This window comes from Impatiens glandulifera, chromosome 6 (assembly GCF_907164915.1).
Source record: "Impatiens glandulifera chromosome 6, dImpGla2.1, whole genome shotgun sequence".
Lineage (NCBI taxonomy): Eukaryota > Viridiplantae > Streptophyta > Magnoliopsida > Ericales > Balsaminaceae > Impatiens > Impatiens glandulifera.
The window spans coordinates 13502423-13515949 of NC_061867.1; the positions used below are offsets into that span (position 1 = coordinate 13502423).

A 13527-nucleotide genomic window follows, 5' to 3' on the forward strand; every position below is an offset into this window, starting at 1 on the left:
TTTAAAAGTTCCAAAATTATTTTTGTAATTTTGGAACCCCAAACTATTTTTTAAAAATCTCGAAAAATCAGAAAATGAATTCAAAATATCTTTAAGATATTTCCACAATAAAATATTTTGATAAAGGCTTGTTTGAGATTTATATTTAAACTTTAATGCCTTTTAAACTGATGTTCTTCAAATATTTTTCTCCATAATCATCATTAGCAACAAGTACTAGCATTTAAATAATTATTGTCACCATTTATCAAATACGTACAAACTTACGCATGTCTAGGACCTGAAGAATAATTAGTTAAAATAAAATGTTATACAACCAATTTTCAAAAACCAAATTTATAAGTAGATACCTTTTTTAAACGGGTATGGAGGATGAAGCACGAAAGCTCTTTCTCAAGTATCACCAAACTACGAACCGAAAGAAACAATGGCTAAAAATACGTTTGTACACGTAGCATTTTTATTGATTTTCAAATTCAATTGACGACTCTGTTTTTAATAAATAATTTTTTTAATTAATTTAAACAACAAATTTCTAAAAATCAAATTATAATTTGATTACGGTAAATTCTCATATTATTTAAATTTGAACCCAAATTTATTATTTTTAATTAATTTAAAAAATTGTCAGGAATTATTTAAAATCTTTTAAAATAATATTTTATTTTAAAAAAAATATTGACACGCAAATCGAGATTAAAATTCTTGAACCACACAACAAAAATATTTTCTAGGGTTACAAGATCGTTATAATAATAATTGACCATGTAGTACTATACATATATGACCGAAACAAAAAAAAACTCTTAAAAATCATAGAAGAATTCTTATAAGATGCTTGCATGTAAGATCAAACTCAATAATTTTTTTATTAAAAATATGAAAATTAACTACAAGTTCAATAGTTTTGTATTATTTGATGTTATGAAGAGAATTGTCACGAACTAGAGAAAGGGTCACCAATACAATCAAATGGTATGAGTATGAACGATTCAACAATAGTTTAGGGTCTTATTCGAACTAAAAAATTCGAGACAAAAAATTTGATTCGACTAAACAACTTATTGCACCGAAAAAATATATTATCAAATCAAATCTAAGTGGTGGATTGAGAAACGATATAATTGTAAGGACTGGGATGTACTCCTAGCTCATGAGTGGATTGTCAATTGGCATAATGTTAGGCGGAGCCACACATGGGCTAGGGTGGGCTCTAGCCCCACCTAAATTAAAATATTAAATTAAAACATTTTATATATGTGTTTGATATAGGACTCTTAACCCAGTTGGTTAAGTATGTAAACTATAAATGTGAGGTCAGGTGATCAAACCCTTTCTCACACTTTTAATATTATATTTTCAAACTAATTCTTAATTATTTTAATTTTATTAAAATAATTATTAATATTTTATTTTATACTAACAATATTTTCTAATATAAAATTTATTTATATAAATAAAGTATAAAAAATTATATTTATATAATAATCATACATTATTTTTTTTATTTATTTCAATATAATTAATAATACAAATTATTAATATGGGTAAAATATAAAAATTAAAATTATAATAGTGTTTTATATTTCTTAATTTTAAACTATTTCAAAATTTTATAAGAAAATATAAATTAATATTAATAAACAAGTTAAAATAGTTACATTGGTTTGTTCGGTATTTAAATAAAGAATTTGATATCCCTTCTTAAGAACTTAACAAATCTCCTAGAATTGATGTTGATGTAAGTTCTCTTAAACTTGATCCAGCATCACGTATTCCGATATGAAAATATCATTTTAATCAAAGGGATGAAATTAGACGAGCTTATATCAAGATGGGGTCATATCAACCTATTAAGGATGAATACCCGTCGACCAAATTTGGAAATCAAAATCGACGGTTCCAAAATATTGGTTTAAGAAATTTACTTGGTTAGAATACTCTATTTTGAAAGATGCTGCTTTTTGTTTCCCATGTTTCTTGTTTGAACATAACCAACCCCAAAAACCTACATTTACAATAGATGAATTCAAATATTAAAAGTGAGTTAATGATGGGGATATATGCTCTTTTGTTATGCATATATGATGTAATATTTCACCACATAATAGGGCAAGTTGAATATCTTGATAATCTAATGAATATCCTTGTCATATTGACAAAGTACTGAATGCACAGTCTTCAGATTAAAAACAAAATAACAAATTACGGCTTACAACAACTATTGAAAACACTCGGTGGCTCACTTTGCAAGCGTGTACATTGAAAGGGCATGACGAGTCTCCATCTTCTAATAATCGTGAAAATTTTATTGAAAAAAAACGGAGCATAGAAAGTTAAATCTGAGATTCAAGTTGGAATCAGCCCCAGGTAATTTTTCATCCTGGCTCCGCCCCTGGTCTCTCAAAGTCACACCAAAACATCGCTTTATCAATTAACTTGGGTATAGTAAAAATTAATGACAGACAAAATCAGCAAGTTTATAGCTATAAGCCTATACTGGATGCACATAATATCATATGCACAATAGAGATTGAGATAATTCTCCATCTCTTTGGTAGGTCCATTCACAATCGATATATAGAAGAAACTTGCAACAACTATAAGTTTCATTAACAATCCCCTCTTCTAGCCTAGTGAAGTGGATATCCCCGACCTTCTAGAGATTCTAAGTTCAAGCCCGTCAGACAACAAGTTCCACTCGCCTAATTAAGTGTGTTTGCGGGCTATTTGCTTAATTCAACGTTCTCATTCTTAACTATTAAAAGATTGACACGCAGTGGCGGACCCAGAAATATTTTCTCGGGGGGGCCAAATATATAGTAACGTAGCATGTTTTTGGCTATCAAATAAATACATTTTTTAATTAAAATTTTACTCGATAATTATATAAAAATACTAACAAGCACAATTACTAAATTATTCTTGTCCATGAGTCGGTACAAAAGAAGACAAAATATCTTCATTACGTTGACTATACCAATCAATCAATTCAAGAAAATTAACTTTATTTGATGAACTACTTGACTCATATGTTCTCGAAAAGGTAATCCTTGCCTCAACAGAAAGCGTGTTACATCAAACATTGTCGTTAAACGGGTGCGATAATTTATTTCTATATCACGACCATGTGTACATAAAACTTTTCTCACGTTATGACTTTGATCTTAAAATGATTCAAATTAAACTCTAGTTTCATTATGACAACTATTTGAAGTTCTCATATGATGATTGAATCTTTCTAATGCCATTTTCCAATTTTTGTACCCATCTTCTATAAATGTATCATCTACGTTTTCTCTATTTAAAGGCTTGAAAAAATAACACAAAAACAAAATGATGCATCTTTTGATATGCTATATTCTAACCATGTATATTTGATCAGTAACATTAGACTCATTAGTAGGCTCATTAATTGATTGAAAAGACTCATGCTGGTCATGTGATGTAGAAGTACAAATTCGTTTATAAAATTCGTTTATAAAACATCCTCATTATTCTATATCATACATAAAATAAATAATTAAAAATAAATATGTGTCAACCCCTGACACCTAAATAGAATCTAACAAATACATTTATTTGTTGAAATAATTTAAAACTAATTTAAAATTAAGAAATATAAAATAATATTTTATCCTTATATTTATATAAATGGTTATTTTACCCTTATATTTATAAGATTTTCATTATTTTATATATAATTCTTTATATTTTAACTTATATAAATAAATTTTATTTATATATTAACTAAAATTTATGTATTATTATAAATATTGTATCTTAGAAAATATTTTTTTTGTATAAAATAAAATATTAATAATAATTACTTTAATAAAATTATATTTGAAATTAGAATAATATAATTATGAATTAGTTTTTTTTATTAATTTTTATAAAAGAAAGTGTTAGTTTATTATAAATATTAGAAAATAGTGTTTGTATGAAATAAAAAATTTATAAAAGGAAGGGTTATTATAAAATAAATGTGAGAGGCAGGGTTTGATCACCTGACCTCTATTATAGATTTCAGCTCCAAAACCATCAGGACAAAGCCTTATTTGGTAAACATATATATAAAATATGATAAAACTTTTACCCTGGTTGGGGGAGGCCCGGGCCCCCCAAGGCCCCCCTTGTAGGTCCGCCACTGTTGACACGTGATCCAAATTGATAGATAAAAAGTCTAGAAATAACATGTTTGTAGCTAACGGCATCAATATTAATTTGGAGTTATAGTATTCCAATGTGAGAAAAAAAAAATACAAAAATCTTCTCAAAAGAATAGATGGACAAATGAACAATTTTGGCGAGATATTTGAACCGATGTGCATCACTCACACGTGGAGAATAATCTCGATGATCCAACTAAAAAACATGTCAATGTCTCCATATTAATTATGTCGAATTCTCAAAAATCACTCAATATAACACGAGATAATTAGATTCATTTTATGTATTGTTCTTAATATTCTGATACATTTGCTTATTCCGTTTAAAAATCACGAATATCAAAACAACAAAAACAAAAGGGTTGTTTATACATTACAAAATTAAAATAAATAAAATGTTGGAGTTAGATAAAGAGACAATAAAAGTGACTTTTTTAACTTTTCTAAAACAAATTTTGTAGTGCAACAACTATACCTCTTAAAAAAATTGCCAGACCAATTTGATTTAGGGTTGAGGTTACAGTTTTATCCGTTACCCAACTAGCTGTGTGGGTGTAGCCGCTGGGGCAGGAAGTGAAGAACCAGAGAAAGGAGCTTTCTTTTTCGATTTCTTTTCTCGCGGGAATAATGGCGGATAGTTGCTTGGGTCCCCCTCTTTACACAGCCATACATAATAAACAGTTGCTTTTCTTTCATTCCCCATTTCCTTCCAGATCTCTCTCAATGGTTCCTGCTTCTGCTTCTCATTCCAACCCTAATCCATCAACCACTCAACCCTCCTTACTCGTCTTCTCAGGTCAGTTCTCCCTTCCCCCCTGCATTTCTTTTTCATGTACAAGGGCTGATCTTGTTATGATTATTGATCAAGTTGGAAAAATATTAGTCCCCTCGTAAATTGATGAATTCGTTATATATATAGGTGGAACAGCATTTAATGGTATTGCTGAAGAGCTTAAAAAGCTAACAACTCGTGTTGCCCATGTTCTTCCTGTTTCTGATGATGGAGGAAGCACGGCCGAGATTGTTCGTGTTCTTGGTAATCTATTATTCTTATCTATATATATGTACTTGATCGAGATAAATTGAATACATAACTGTTTTTGGGTGAATTGCAGGTGGTCCTGCAGTTGGTGATATAAGATCTAGATGTTTAAGACTATCTGATCAAAGTACATCTGAAGCCCTAGCTGTTCGAAGATTGTTAGGTCATCGCTTACCTCTTGATGCAAAAGAAGCCAAACTCGAATGGTTAGGTCTTTTCACCAACTCTTTTTAAAAGACACTGATTTTCCTTAACATCTTGGTTTCATAGGATGCATACTTGTTTTGTTTATGTTATTCTATTCGGGTGGGAGTTCCTAACTCGGTTTGTTTGGAACTGGTTCGGGAATAGCCAAGTTGACAACTTGGGCCAATTTGGTTATTCAAGCTTAGAAACATGTTTTTGATTCATAGGTGCTTTAGAATGTTCTTGACAGTCATTCAATGACCTTCACTGGTGTTCTACTAATAACTGATATATATCAGGTCGAGTACATAATTCCACATAAACACTTTTTGAAGTTTGAATCTGGGTCCGAAGTTTGGACAAAAAAAGTCAACAAATTTATAAATAGTTGTTTAAGAATATTATCTCATATAAAACATTTGAATGATTCATAAAACTGCTTTACACATTCATCCATTGACTTTCACTGGGGTTCTACTAATATCTGATGTATGAGATCGACTACTTAATTCCCCATTGTAAACATTTTTTGGAGCTGAATTTGGGTCTAGGTTTGGACGAAAAAAATCAATTTTTTTAAAATCAACATTCGAATGAGATACTTAACAATAAAAAAGAAGGAAATTTATTGATGTTTTTTTGTCAAAAACAGCTCCATAAAGTATTTTTCAAATGGACCCATAGCATACATAGTAGAAATCCAATCTGAAGGATTTAGAGATATGTTTTTGGAATCTTCCGATCCTCGATTTTGAACTAAGTCACTCGTATATAACATCCAAAATTTACCCATATGCCATATGAGTTCATTTCATCTTTCGTTAGTATCTTAGTTCCAGCTTTACTGATTTATGTACTTGCTAATTGGTAACATTTAACAGGTATGATATTGTGGAAGGAGGACATTCTTTGTGGAATGGTGTCTCAAAGCCCTATAGTGAAACCATTCGAGCTTTCCTCGTTTATTTTCAGAATCAGGTTTCTTTTCGACATCAAATCCACCAAATTGTTATAATTTATCATGTTTTCTGGTTATAACCAAAAAATCAATCATTCTCAAGAAGCTTTACTTCATCTTTTTTTCATATGCAGATTCTTCATCTACCCCATGAATCATTTTGTTTCAGTAATGGCAGGTTAATTTCTCACTTTCCAACTGAGATCATTATTCTTTAGATAGAATCTATATTCTAAATGTGTGGGTTTTGTTATTATGGTTTATTTGCAGCATTGGAAACTTTTTCTTTGCAGGAGCACGCATATTTTTTCAGTCATTAGATGCTGCAATATTTTTATTTTCGCGCGTTTCAGATATTCCTTCGGAGAGCCTGGTTCTTCCAGTGATTTCTACCAATGATAGGCTTACTTTGGGTTGTGAATTGTGGGTAATGCCTATTTCTATTTCTATATGTTATATTATGTGCATTTCTTCAATATGATCAAGCAAATGATTGTTTTTTTTCTTCTTGCATATTCCTAGGATGGTACTATCATACGGGGTCAGAATGAAATTTCTCATCCATCGAATGGATCAATGAATGCAGTTAATAAGGTATTGTTAATTCCTCTGTGTTCATGTCCTCATTTAAGGCTAGCATTTTAATACCAAATTTATAGTTGATCGATTATACCTTTCATCTCAGTTGTCTTGTGTAGGCTCTTATTTATCTGCCCGATTCTCATGTATAGGAGAATTGTGCAGCACCAGCACTTCCTTCGAGAATAAAGAGGGTATTTTACATGTCGAGTGAAGGCAACAACTTGTTGCATGAGGTGAATAATAGTTTTCTTCTTCATACTCATTTTGAAAACCTGAATTTACGCAATATTCAATTTATAATATACTTTCTTTTTCTTTTCTTTTCTTTGCACTTAGGTATTCCCCAAAGTTAATCCAACTGTCCTTGACCAGCTGAAGAGTGTTGATTGCATTGTTTATTCCATGGGTTCCCTCTTCACATCCATCTGCCCTTCTCTGGTACCCTTTGTTTTGTTGTGAGTTCTTTCATGAGTTGGATGTTTATTTTTCTCAAACCATTTCTCGTTGTTTCTGTAGGTATTACGTGGTGTAGGGGAGATTATCTCTTCAAGATCTTGCCCAAAGGTGAAGTGTCGAACTAACCCATGAGCATTGATTCTTAAACAAGACAAAAACTCACTAAATGATATTTTGGGTAGTTCTAGCAATCAACTGATAAAGTGATTGAAATATTCCCTGACTTGAATGAAAATCTTAGGATCAAATAAATTACAAATAAAAAGCGGAAGTAAAAATAACCCAATGAACGTAGAAAACCTCTTCAAATCAAGAAATAAAAATCATGAGACTAAATCAAGCTATATTATAACCAAATATTTAGCTTACAAACAAGTTTAGTAACCTTCAACGACACAAAGAAGATCTAGCATAGAATCAAAAAGAATTTAAACATTTTGGTCTCAAAATCAAAGAGAATAAAATTAAAATTGGACAGAAACTTCAACCCACCAAAAAAGACAACTTACAGGCGTTGAAACTTTAATTCAATCGTTGAAAACGTCTCAGAGAATTTTAACTCAAACGGATATCGTTTTGATCCCTTCAACCGCGAATTTGATTCAAGCTGCACAGAATAATAAAAATCAGCTTAATGAAAAAAAAAAAAAAAGAGAATTGAGAAAGAGTTAAACTAAGTGTTGGAGGGTAAATGATATCCGTTTGGGCTGAAATTTTGTTTTCTACGTTTTCAAGTTGAATTGAGGTTTGAACGTCTCTAAGTCTTTTTGGTGGGTCTCTTTGATGTTGAGACCAAAAAAGTGTATTTTTTTTTGTTATGTTCTTGTTTTTTTTTTTTTGTAAGCTAAATATTTGGTTATAGTAGAGCTTGATTTTGAATGTGTAGTCTTGGGGTTTTACTCTTTAATTTGAAAAGGTTTTCCACGTTTTTGTGTGTTCATTGTCTCATTTTTTATTTTGGTGGTTTATTTGTTTCTAAGGTTTCATTCAAATTAGGGAACCGTTAATTGCTATAATTCTCAACTGATGATGTCCTAGTGTTGTTTCTAGATGATCATCAGTTTATTTTTAGATAATGATTCAGATTAAACTCCATTCAAATAAACATGATAGCAATTTATGTTTTATAGGTATTGTTGTTGAATGGTTCGTGTGATAGAGAAACAGGTGGGTTTTATGGTTCTTGTTTCGTGACAGCAATTACAGATGCTTTAAATCGAACACATGGAGATCCTCACAAATGTCTAAAGAATCATGTAAGTATGATTTTACTTATTGGGTTATCATGAATGCAACTTTTTATTTGTGGTTTGGTTTGAACAGGCAAGTGACTATATAAACACTATTTTGGTGCCTAAAAATGGTCAAATTCTAGTAGGCAGTGAATGCTTAAAAGAACAAGGAATCTCATCTGTGGTATGTTTTGTTGTAATCTCTTCTTTTTTTAGGCTCCTCTTCATAAAGTTATTTTTCATGATTTTTTTTTTCAATTTTCTTATATTGCAGATTGAGGTTGATAGTGTGATTGATCCTAAAGTTGGAGTAATATTTGACCCGGCTTCACTAATTGAAGCTCTTGCTAATTTGATCTCCTGAGATGCAAGAAAAAAAAAAGAATGATGCTATCATTTTTTTGACAAAATTAATAAGTGGGTGACTTTATTTGAATTTGGTATCAAACCTTGATTTTTTAAAGTGAAAATTGATGAAATGAAAAGATAAAAAGTGTAAAAAAAAAAGTTATAGACACAAAAGAAAAAAATTGGTGCTATAAAAAGTGATATTTTATCATTGTTACTGTTATAATTACAATTATTTTTTAAAGTAGTCAAACTAAAAAGATGTATATTTGTAAAATAAAAAGGATATTGCTATTATAATTGATTATTTTTAGTTTGTTGTATTTTATATAAGAAGATAAATTTGTAAAATAGTTGTTAAAAAAATAAAGAGAATATATTTTTAAATGATTTGAGTGGGAAAATTGGATACCATTTTCTTAAATTCAAATAAAAAAGATTCTATTATAATTGATTGAAAAGTGGTATTCAGTCCTAATCAGAAAATTATATTTGGTCACAATTATTATTATACTCACAATTTTTTTAAGAGAGTTTAAGGTTGACAATAGTTTTTAAAAGATTGATTCTTAATTAAAATATTTGAGATGGAAATTAAAATGATGTATTGAATTATGCTAATTTTCTATATTAAAATATGTTTAAAAATAATCTCAATTATTATTTAAATTCACAAACTAAAAAATGACATTGATTTTATCTGTATTTTGTATTAAAATTAATTAAATTGATGAAATATTTTTAAATAAAAAGTTAATAAAATATATATATAGAAAAACTTATTTCTTTTTACCAAATTTACTGATAATGTTACCAATTTGAAATGATTTTTTTTTTTAATTAATTTGTCACTTTTACATGACAAATTCTTAGCAAATGAATGATTAATTCATCCTCTATTGTTCTAATGACTTGAATAATTTCAAATAATCTATTCCTCCACCCAAATATTAAAATATCTACATTTAATTATTATATATCCATTAATATCTTCTACCAAAATAATTTAAACTGAGATGAAGGACAACAATAGTATATCTAAAAACTGAGGTTGTGAGATACCATTGAAATTGAAAAATAAATAAATAAATTACCATATCTTTTAAATGTCACATTCAATCAACAACAACAATTTGACAACCCATGTCTATAAATGACAACAATGTTTAAACATACATGGATTTACAAATAATAATGCCTACTAAAAAACACACACAATGAAGCTGAGTTTGCTTGCTACAAAATAATAATCAGAAATTTACTACAAAATATTAGACCTGTTATATCTTTCATTTTGCTTGTTTTCACTTCTACTATGACACCAATCTGCTTTGTCCCTTAGTTCCTGGAAAGCCCTCATTGTTTCCACATCAAATCCCCCAGCAAACTGCAAATCCAAAATGGTTCGGGTTTGAAGACTCGAATACATAATCTTGAGTACATGAGTTATTGTGACGAGTCTCTAAATGCATACCTGGTGTACTCGAAAGGCGAAACGAACACCTTGGATTATCAGCTCCTCCTCTTCGGGGAATCCAGACACTTTCTCGAGCTCAGCCGATACTCTTTTCATGTATTTCATGGCTAAGTTCACAGATACCAGCTTAATCTGCAAAAATACATGTTCGAATCCCACTTTAGAACCTTAAATAAACACGGGTATATGCTTTTTGGTTTTTTAAGTCAACGAGAAGAGAACTAATCCCAAAAATGGTTCGAGTTTGAAGACCCGAATACATAATCTTGAGTACATGAGTTTTTCCAATCCCACTTTAGAACCTTAAATAAACACAGGTTATATGCTTTTGGTTTTAGCATGACACCCAACAATGAGAATCGAAATTATGACATTTTGGTCTCGAACTTGTATGGGTGAAACACGGGTTATAAACTATTTACTTAAAATTTTGGAAATTTACCTGACTAACATAGCCCAGTATCAAGCATCCAATCAATTGGAATATGAGATTGACTATATCGATTGGAAGCTGATTCTCTCATACGTGACAGATTATAAGCACCACGTTCTAGCCTGCATATGAAAATCATATCAGATTGGTTCTTATTAATAAAAGTGAGTGAGTGAGTGAGTGAATGGATGAATCCTACTTTTCAAACAAAGACTGCATCTTTTTGAGAAACAGATCTGTAAGGTTGCCGAGGATTATCGCGAAATGATGAAGCTTCAGATTCGAGTTTCTTGAGATCGCAATACCCAAATGCAGCTTCCCTCAATGCATCAGCTTTCCTTCTCAGGCCAATCGAAATGTTTAAGAACTGCTCTCTCGTCGACCTGATGATTGATGAATTAGGAAATTCCATTAAGGGTTGTAAGTTGTAAACTTGTATCAATGGATATTAAGGATTTGAAGAGATTTACCAGATAAGAAGTTCATCATCTAGCCATTTCACAAAAGGAACAACATCTTCAATGTCTGTGAATGCAGCATTTTCTACTTCTTTGATAAGGAAAGTAATGAAATCTCCTTGTGTTTCTACATCTGTCTTAATCTGTATTATTCAAGAACATGGTTAACACGGGAAATGTGGAGTTTTTCAAATTTGTAAACAAAACTCGTGAACGAATTATAAACTTACTGCGAGTAAATAAGATGACCGATTCTCAATTTCACCGATCATGTCACGAGGGTTAGCAGTCACAGAAAGAAGCGACAGTATCGGTCCCCCCTGCTGGTTCTCGCCGGGAATCTCGTCGCATCAGTGAATGGTAAAATTCAACCACCTCTGGAACTCTATTCACTCTACCCGATCTAGATTTCATACCTTTGGTTAGTAGAGGTGGTGGTGGTGGCGGTGGCGGTGCGGTTTTCGAAGAGGAGGTGCAGGGGGTGTTGGAACAGTCTTCGGCGGCGGTAGAGGAGGAGCTGGTGGAGGTGCTGATTTCAATGGCGGCGGTGGCGGTGGAGGAGGGAAATGAACCGCTGGATTTAAGGCTCTGTCTGCTGCAATACTGATAGAACTACGGGATGACGAAGAAGATGATGATAGAGAGATGAAGATGAAGATGGCCTAGGAGGTGGCTTAGGAACTCTAGGAACTCGAGATCTTACAGAAATGGAGTCCGATGATTCCGCATTTTCTTAAGAGATACAATGCGAATGTCTCGGTCTATCAACGGTCGCGGTTTCGGTCTCGGTCTCGGTCTTTTCGTTTGATTTCGACACCTTCTTCAAATTCTTCAACAAGTTTGACCTAACAGATACATCAACTAATCCCTGATATCTTTGTGAAGAAGAAAATTCATCATAATCAGTAACATCATTCTACAAACCTCTTCGATTCATTTCTTCCAAATTCCGTAACTGCTCTTTTCAAATTAGCAATTTCAATTTCCATCGCCTTTTCCTTCTTCTCCTGTTCCTCCTTCTCCCCAGCCGTTTTCATATTCAAAATCTCTAAATCAAGTTTTAACCGCTCATTCTCACTTTCAAGACACTCGATCTTCTCAGCATTACTCTCGATCTCACTTGCTTCCGAGATATCTCACTTTCAAGAACAGGTACAATAGCAGCAGATTCACGTACCAATTTATATTCAAGTACCTCCGTCTTCAATCGATTCTCTCTCTCCCGAAGCTCTTCCACCAACCGAAGTAGTTCCGCCGCATCCGGCGGCCGAGGTTGAACTTGTGCTGATGAACGAGGAAAGTATACACCGAATGAACGTGAGAAGAAACTTCCTCCCTTCTGTGTTACCTTGCCGGAGCTCGGATGCGCCGGCGATTTCTGCCTTCGGATGCGCCGGCGATTTATGAAATCCAATTACAGATTTCACCTTTCCTGCAACCATTGTTGCCTGAAGCTGAATTCAAGCTCTTCTTACACTACAAAGATGAAGATGAACTAGATTGGCATTCCAAACAGGTCGCTATCTGCTTGGCTGTTATAGAGAGAGAAGAAATTGTTATAGAGAGAGAGAAAAATTCAATCCGTTGGTCATTCAATGAAGTAGAAAGGCACGGATAAAGAGGAACGGTCTCATCTACTTTGAAATACTTTTTAACTTGTTGATTTATGTATTATCTTTTTCTATTATAGAAAAATTATTATGTTATAAATGATTTAAATAATGTATACAGTGAAAAATGTGATGAGATTGACCTAAATATCAGTTTATTTGATTTTGTTTTGGGAACGTATAAAATAAATGCGCTGGTGACACTTTATTATTTTTCGGACGAAAATGTCCCCGTACGAGACGCAACCGGATGTCTGTGTGAACAAAAAAATATTCGTTTCGCGATTGCCGGTTGCGCCTCGCGAATGTCGGTTGTGTCTCGCGAATACCGATTGCGTCTCGCGAATTGAGGACGTCTCGCGACAGGGATAAAATCATCCAAAAAATTAAAAAGTGTCACCAGTACTTTTTCTTTTAAGTGCGGATAAAAAGTCAAATAAATAAACTCTTTAGGATCATTTCGTCAAATTTCGTCAAATTTTCCTGTATATTGACAATAAAAACAACAAAAGGTAAAAAAAAAAATTATTACTCGTTAAATGAATTCATTGTTATTAGATAGTAAAATGGTAA

The 13527-nt window shown here is 31.8% G+C and overlaps 2 protein-coding genes and 1 pseudogene across 2 annotated transcripts; 1 reads left to right on the forward strand and 2 right to left on the reverse strand.

The window, feature by feature from the left end:
- The first annotated feature begins 4687 nt into the window (after positions 1 to 4687).
- On the forward strand, positions 4688 to 8999 carry LOC124941795 (uncharacterized protein YNL011C). The gene is made up of 13 exons (XM_047482147.1): positions 4688 to 4968; positions 5092 to 5208; positions 5288 to 5420; positions 6282 to 6378; positions 6493 to 6536; positions 6629 to 6785; positions 6881 to 6952; positions 7090 to 7173; positions 7277 to 7378; positions 7457 to 7504; positions 8527 to 8652; positions 8720 to 8812; positions 8903 to 8999. Exons 1-13 carry the CDS (start codon positions 4800 to 4802, stop codon positions 8990 to 8992), a joined length of 1332 nt encoding a protein of 443 aa, XP_047338103.1. The 5' UTR covers positions 4688 to 4799; the 3' UTR covers positions 8993 to 8999.
- Positions 9000 to 10040: 1041 nt separating this feature from the next.
- On the reverse strand, positions 10041 to 10904 carry LOC124942454 (protein CHUP1, chloroplastic-like). Its single transcript, XM_047482966.1, has 3 exons — positions 10896 to 10904; positions 10451 to 10585; positions 10041 to 10363 (listed from the first exon to the last, which is right to left on the reverse strand). The coding sequence occupies exons 2-3, from the start codon at positions 10556 to 10558 to the stop codon at positions 10238 to 10240; spliced, it is 234 nt and encodes a 77-aa protein (XP_047338922.1). The 5' UTR covers positions 10559 to 10585; positions 10896 to 10904; the 3' UTR covers positions 10041 to 10237.
- A 184-nt stretch (positions 10905 to 11088) lies between these two features.
- On the reverse strand, positions 11089 to 12786 carry LOC124943206 (annotated as a pseudogene).
- Between the last annotated feature and the right edge of the window lie 741 nt (positions 12787 to 13527).

What these genes read in the sequence shown, in the direction of transcription:
- LOC124941795 (XM_047482147.1), top strand. Translation starts at nt 4,800, where the DNA reads ATGGCGGATAGTTGCTTGGGTCCCCCTCTTTACACAGCCATACATAAT. An exon ending in CTCCTTACTCGTCTTCTCAG is followed by an intron (nt 4,969 to 5,091) that starts GTCAGTTCTCCC and finishes TTATATATATAG; the next exon opens with GTGGAACAGCATTTAATGGT. An exon ending in CTTTGGGTTGTGAATTGTGG is followed by an intron (nt 6,786 to 6,880) that starts GTAATGCCTATT and finishes GCATATTCCTAG; the next exon opens with GATGGTACTATCATACGGGG.
- LOC124942454 (XM_047482966.1), bottom strand. Translation starts at nt 10,558, where the DNA reads ATGAAATACATGAAAAGAGTATCGGCTGAGCTCGAGAAAGTGTCTGGA. An exon ending in TCGCCTTTCGAGTACACCAG is followed by an intron (nt 10,364 to 10,450) that starts GTATGCATTTAG and finishes TTGGATTTGCAG; the next exon opens with TTTGCTGGGGGATTTGATGT.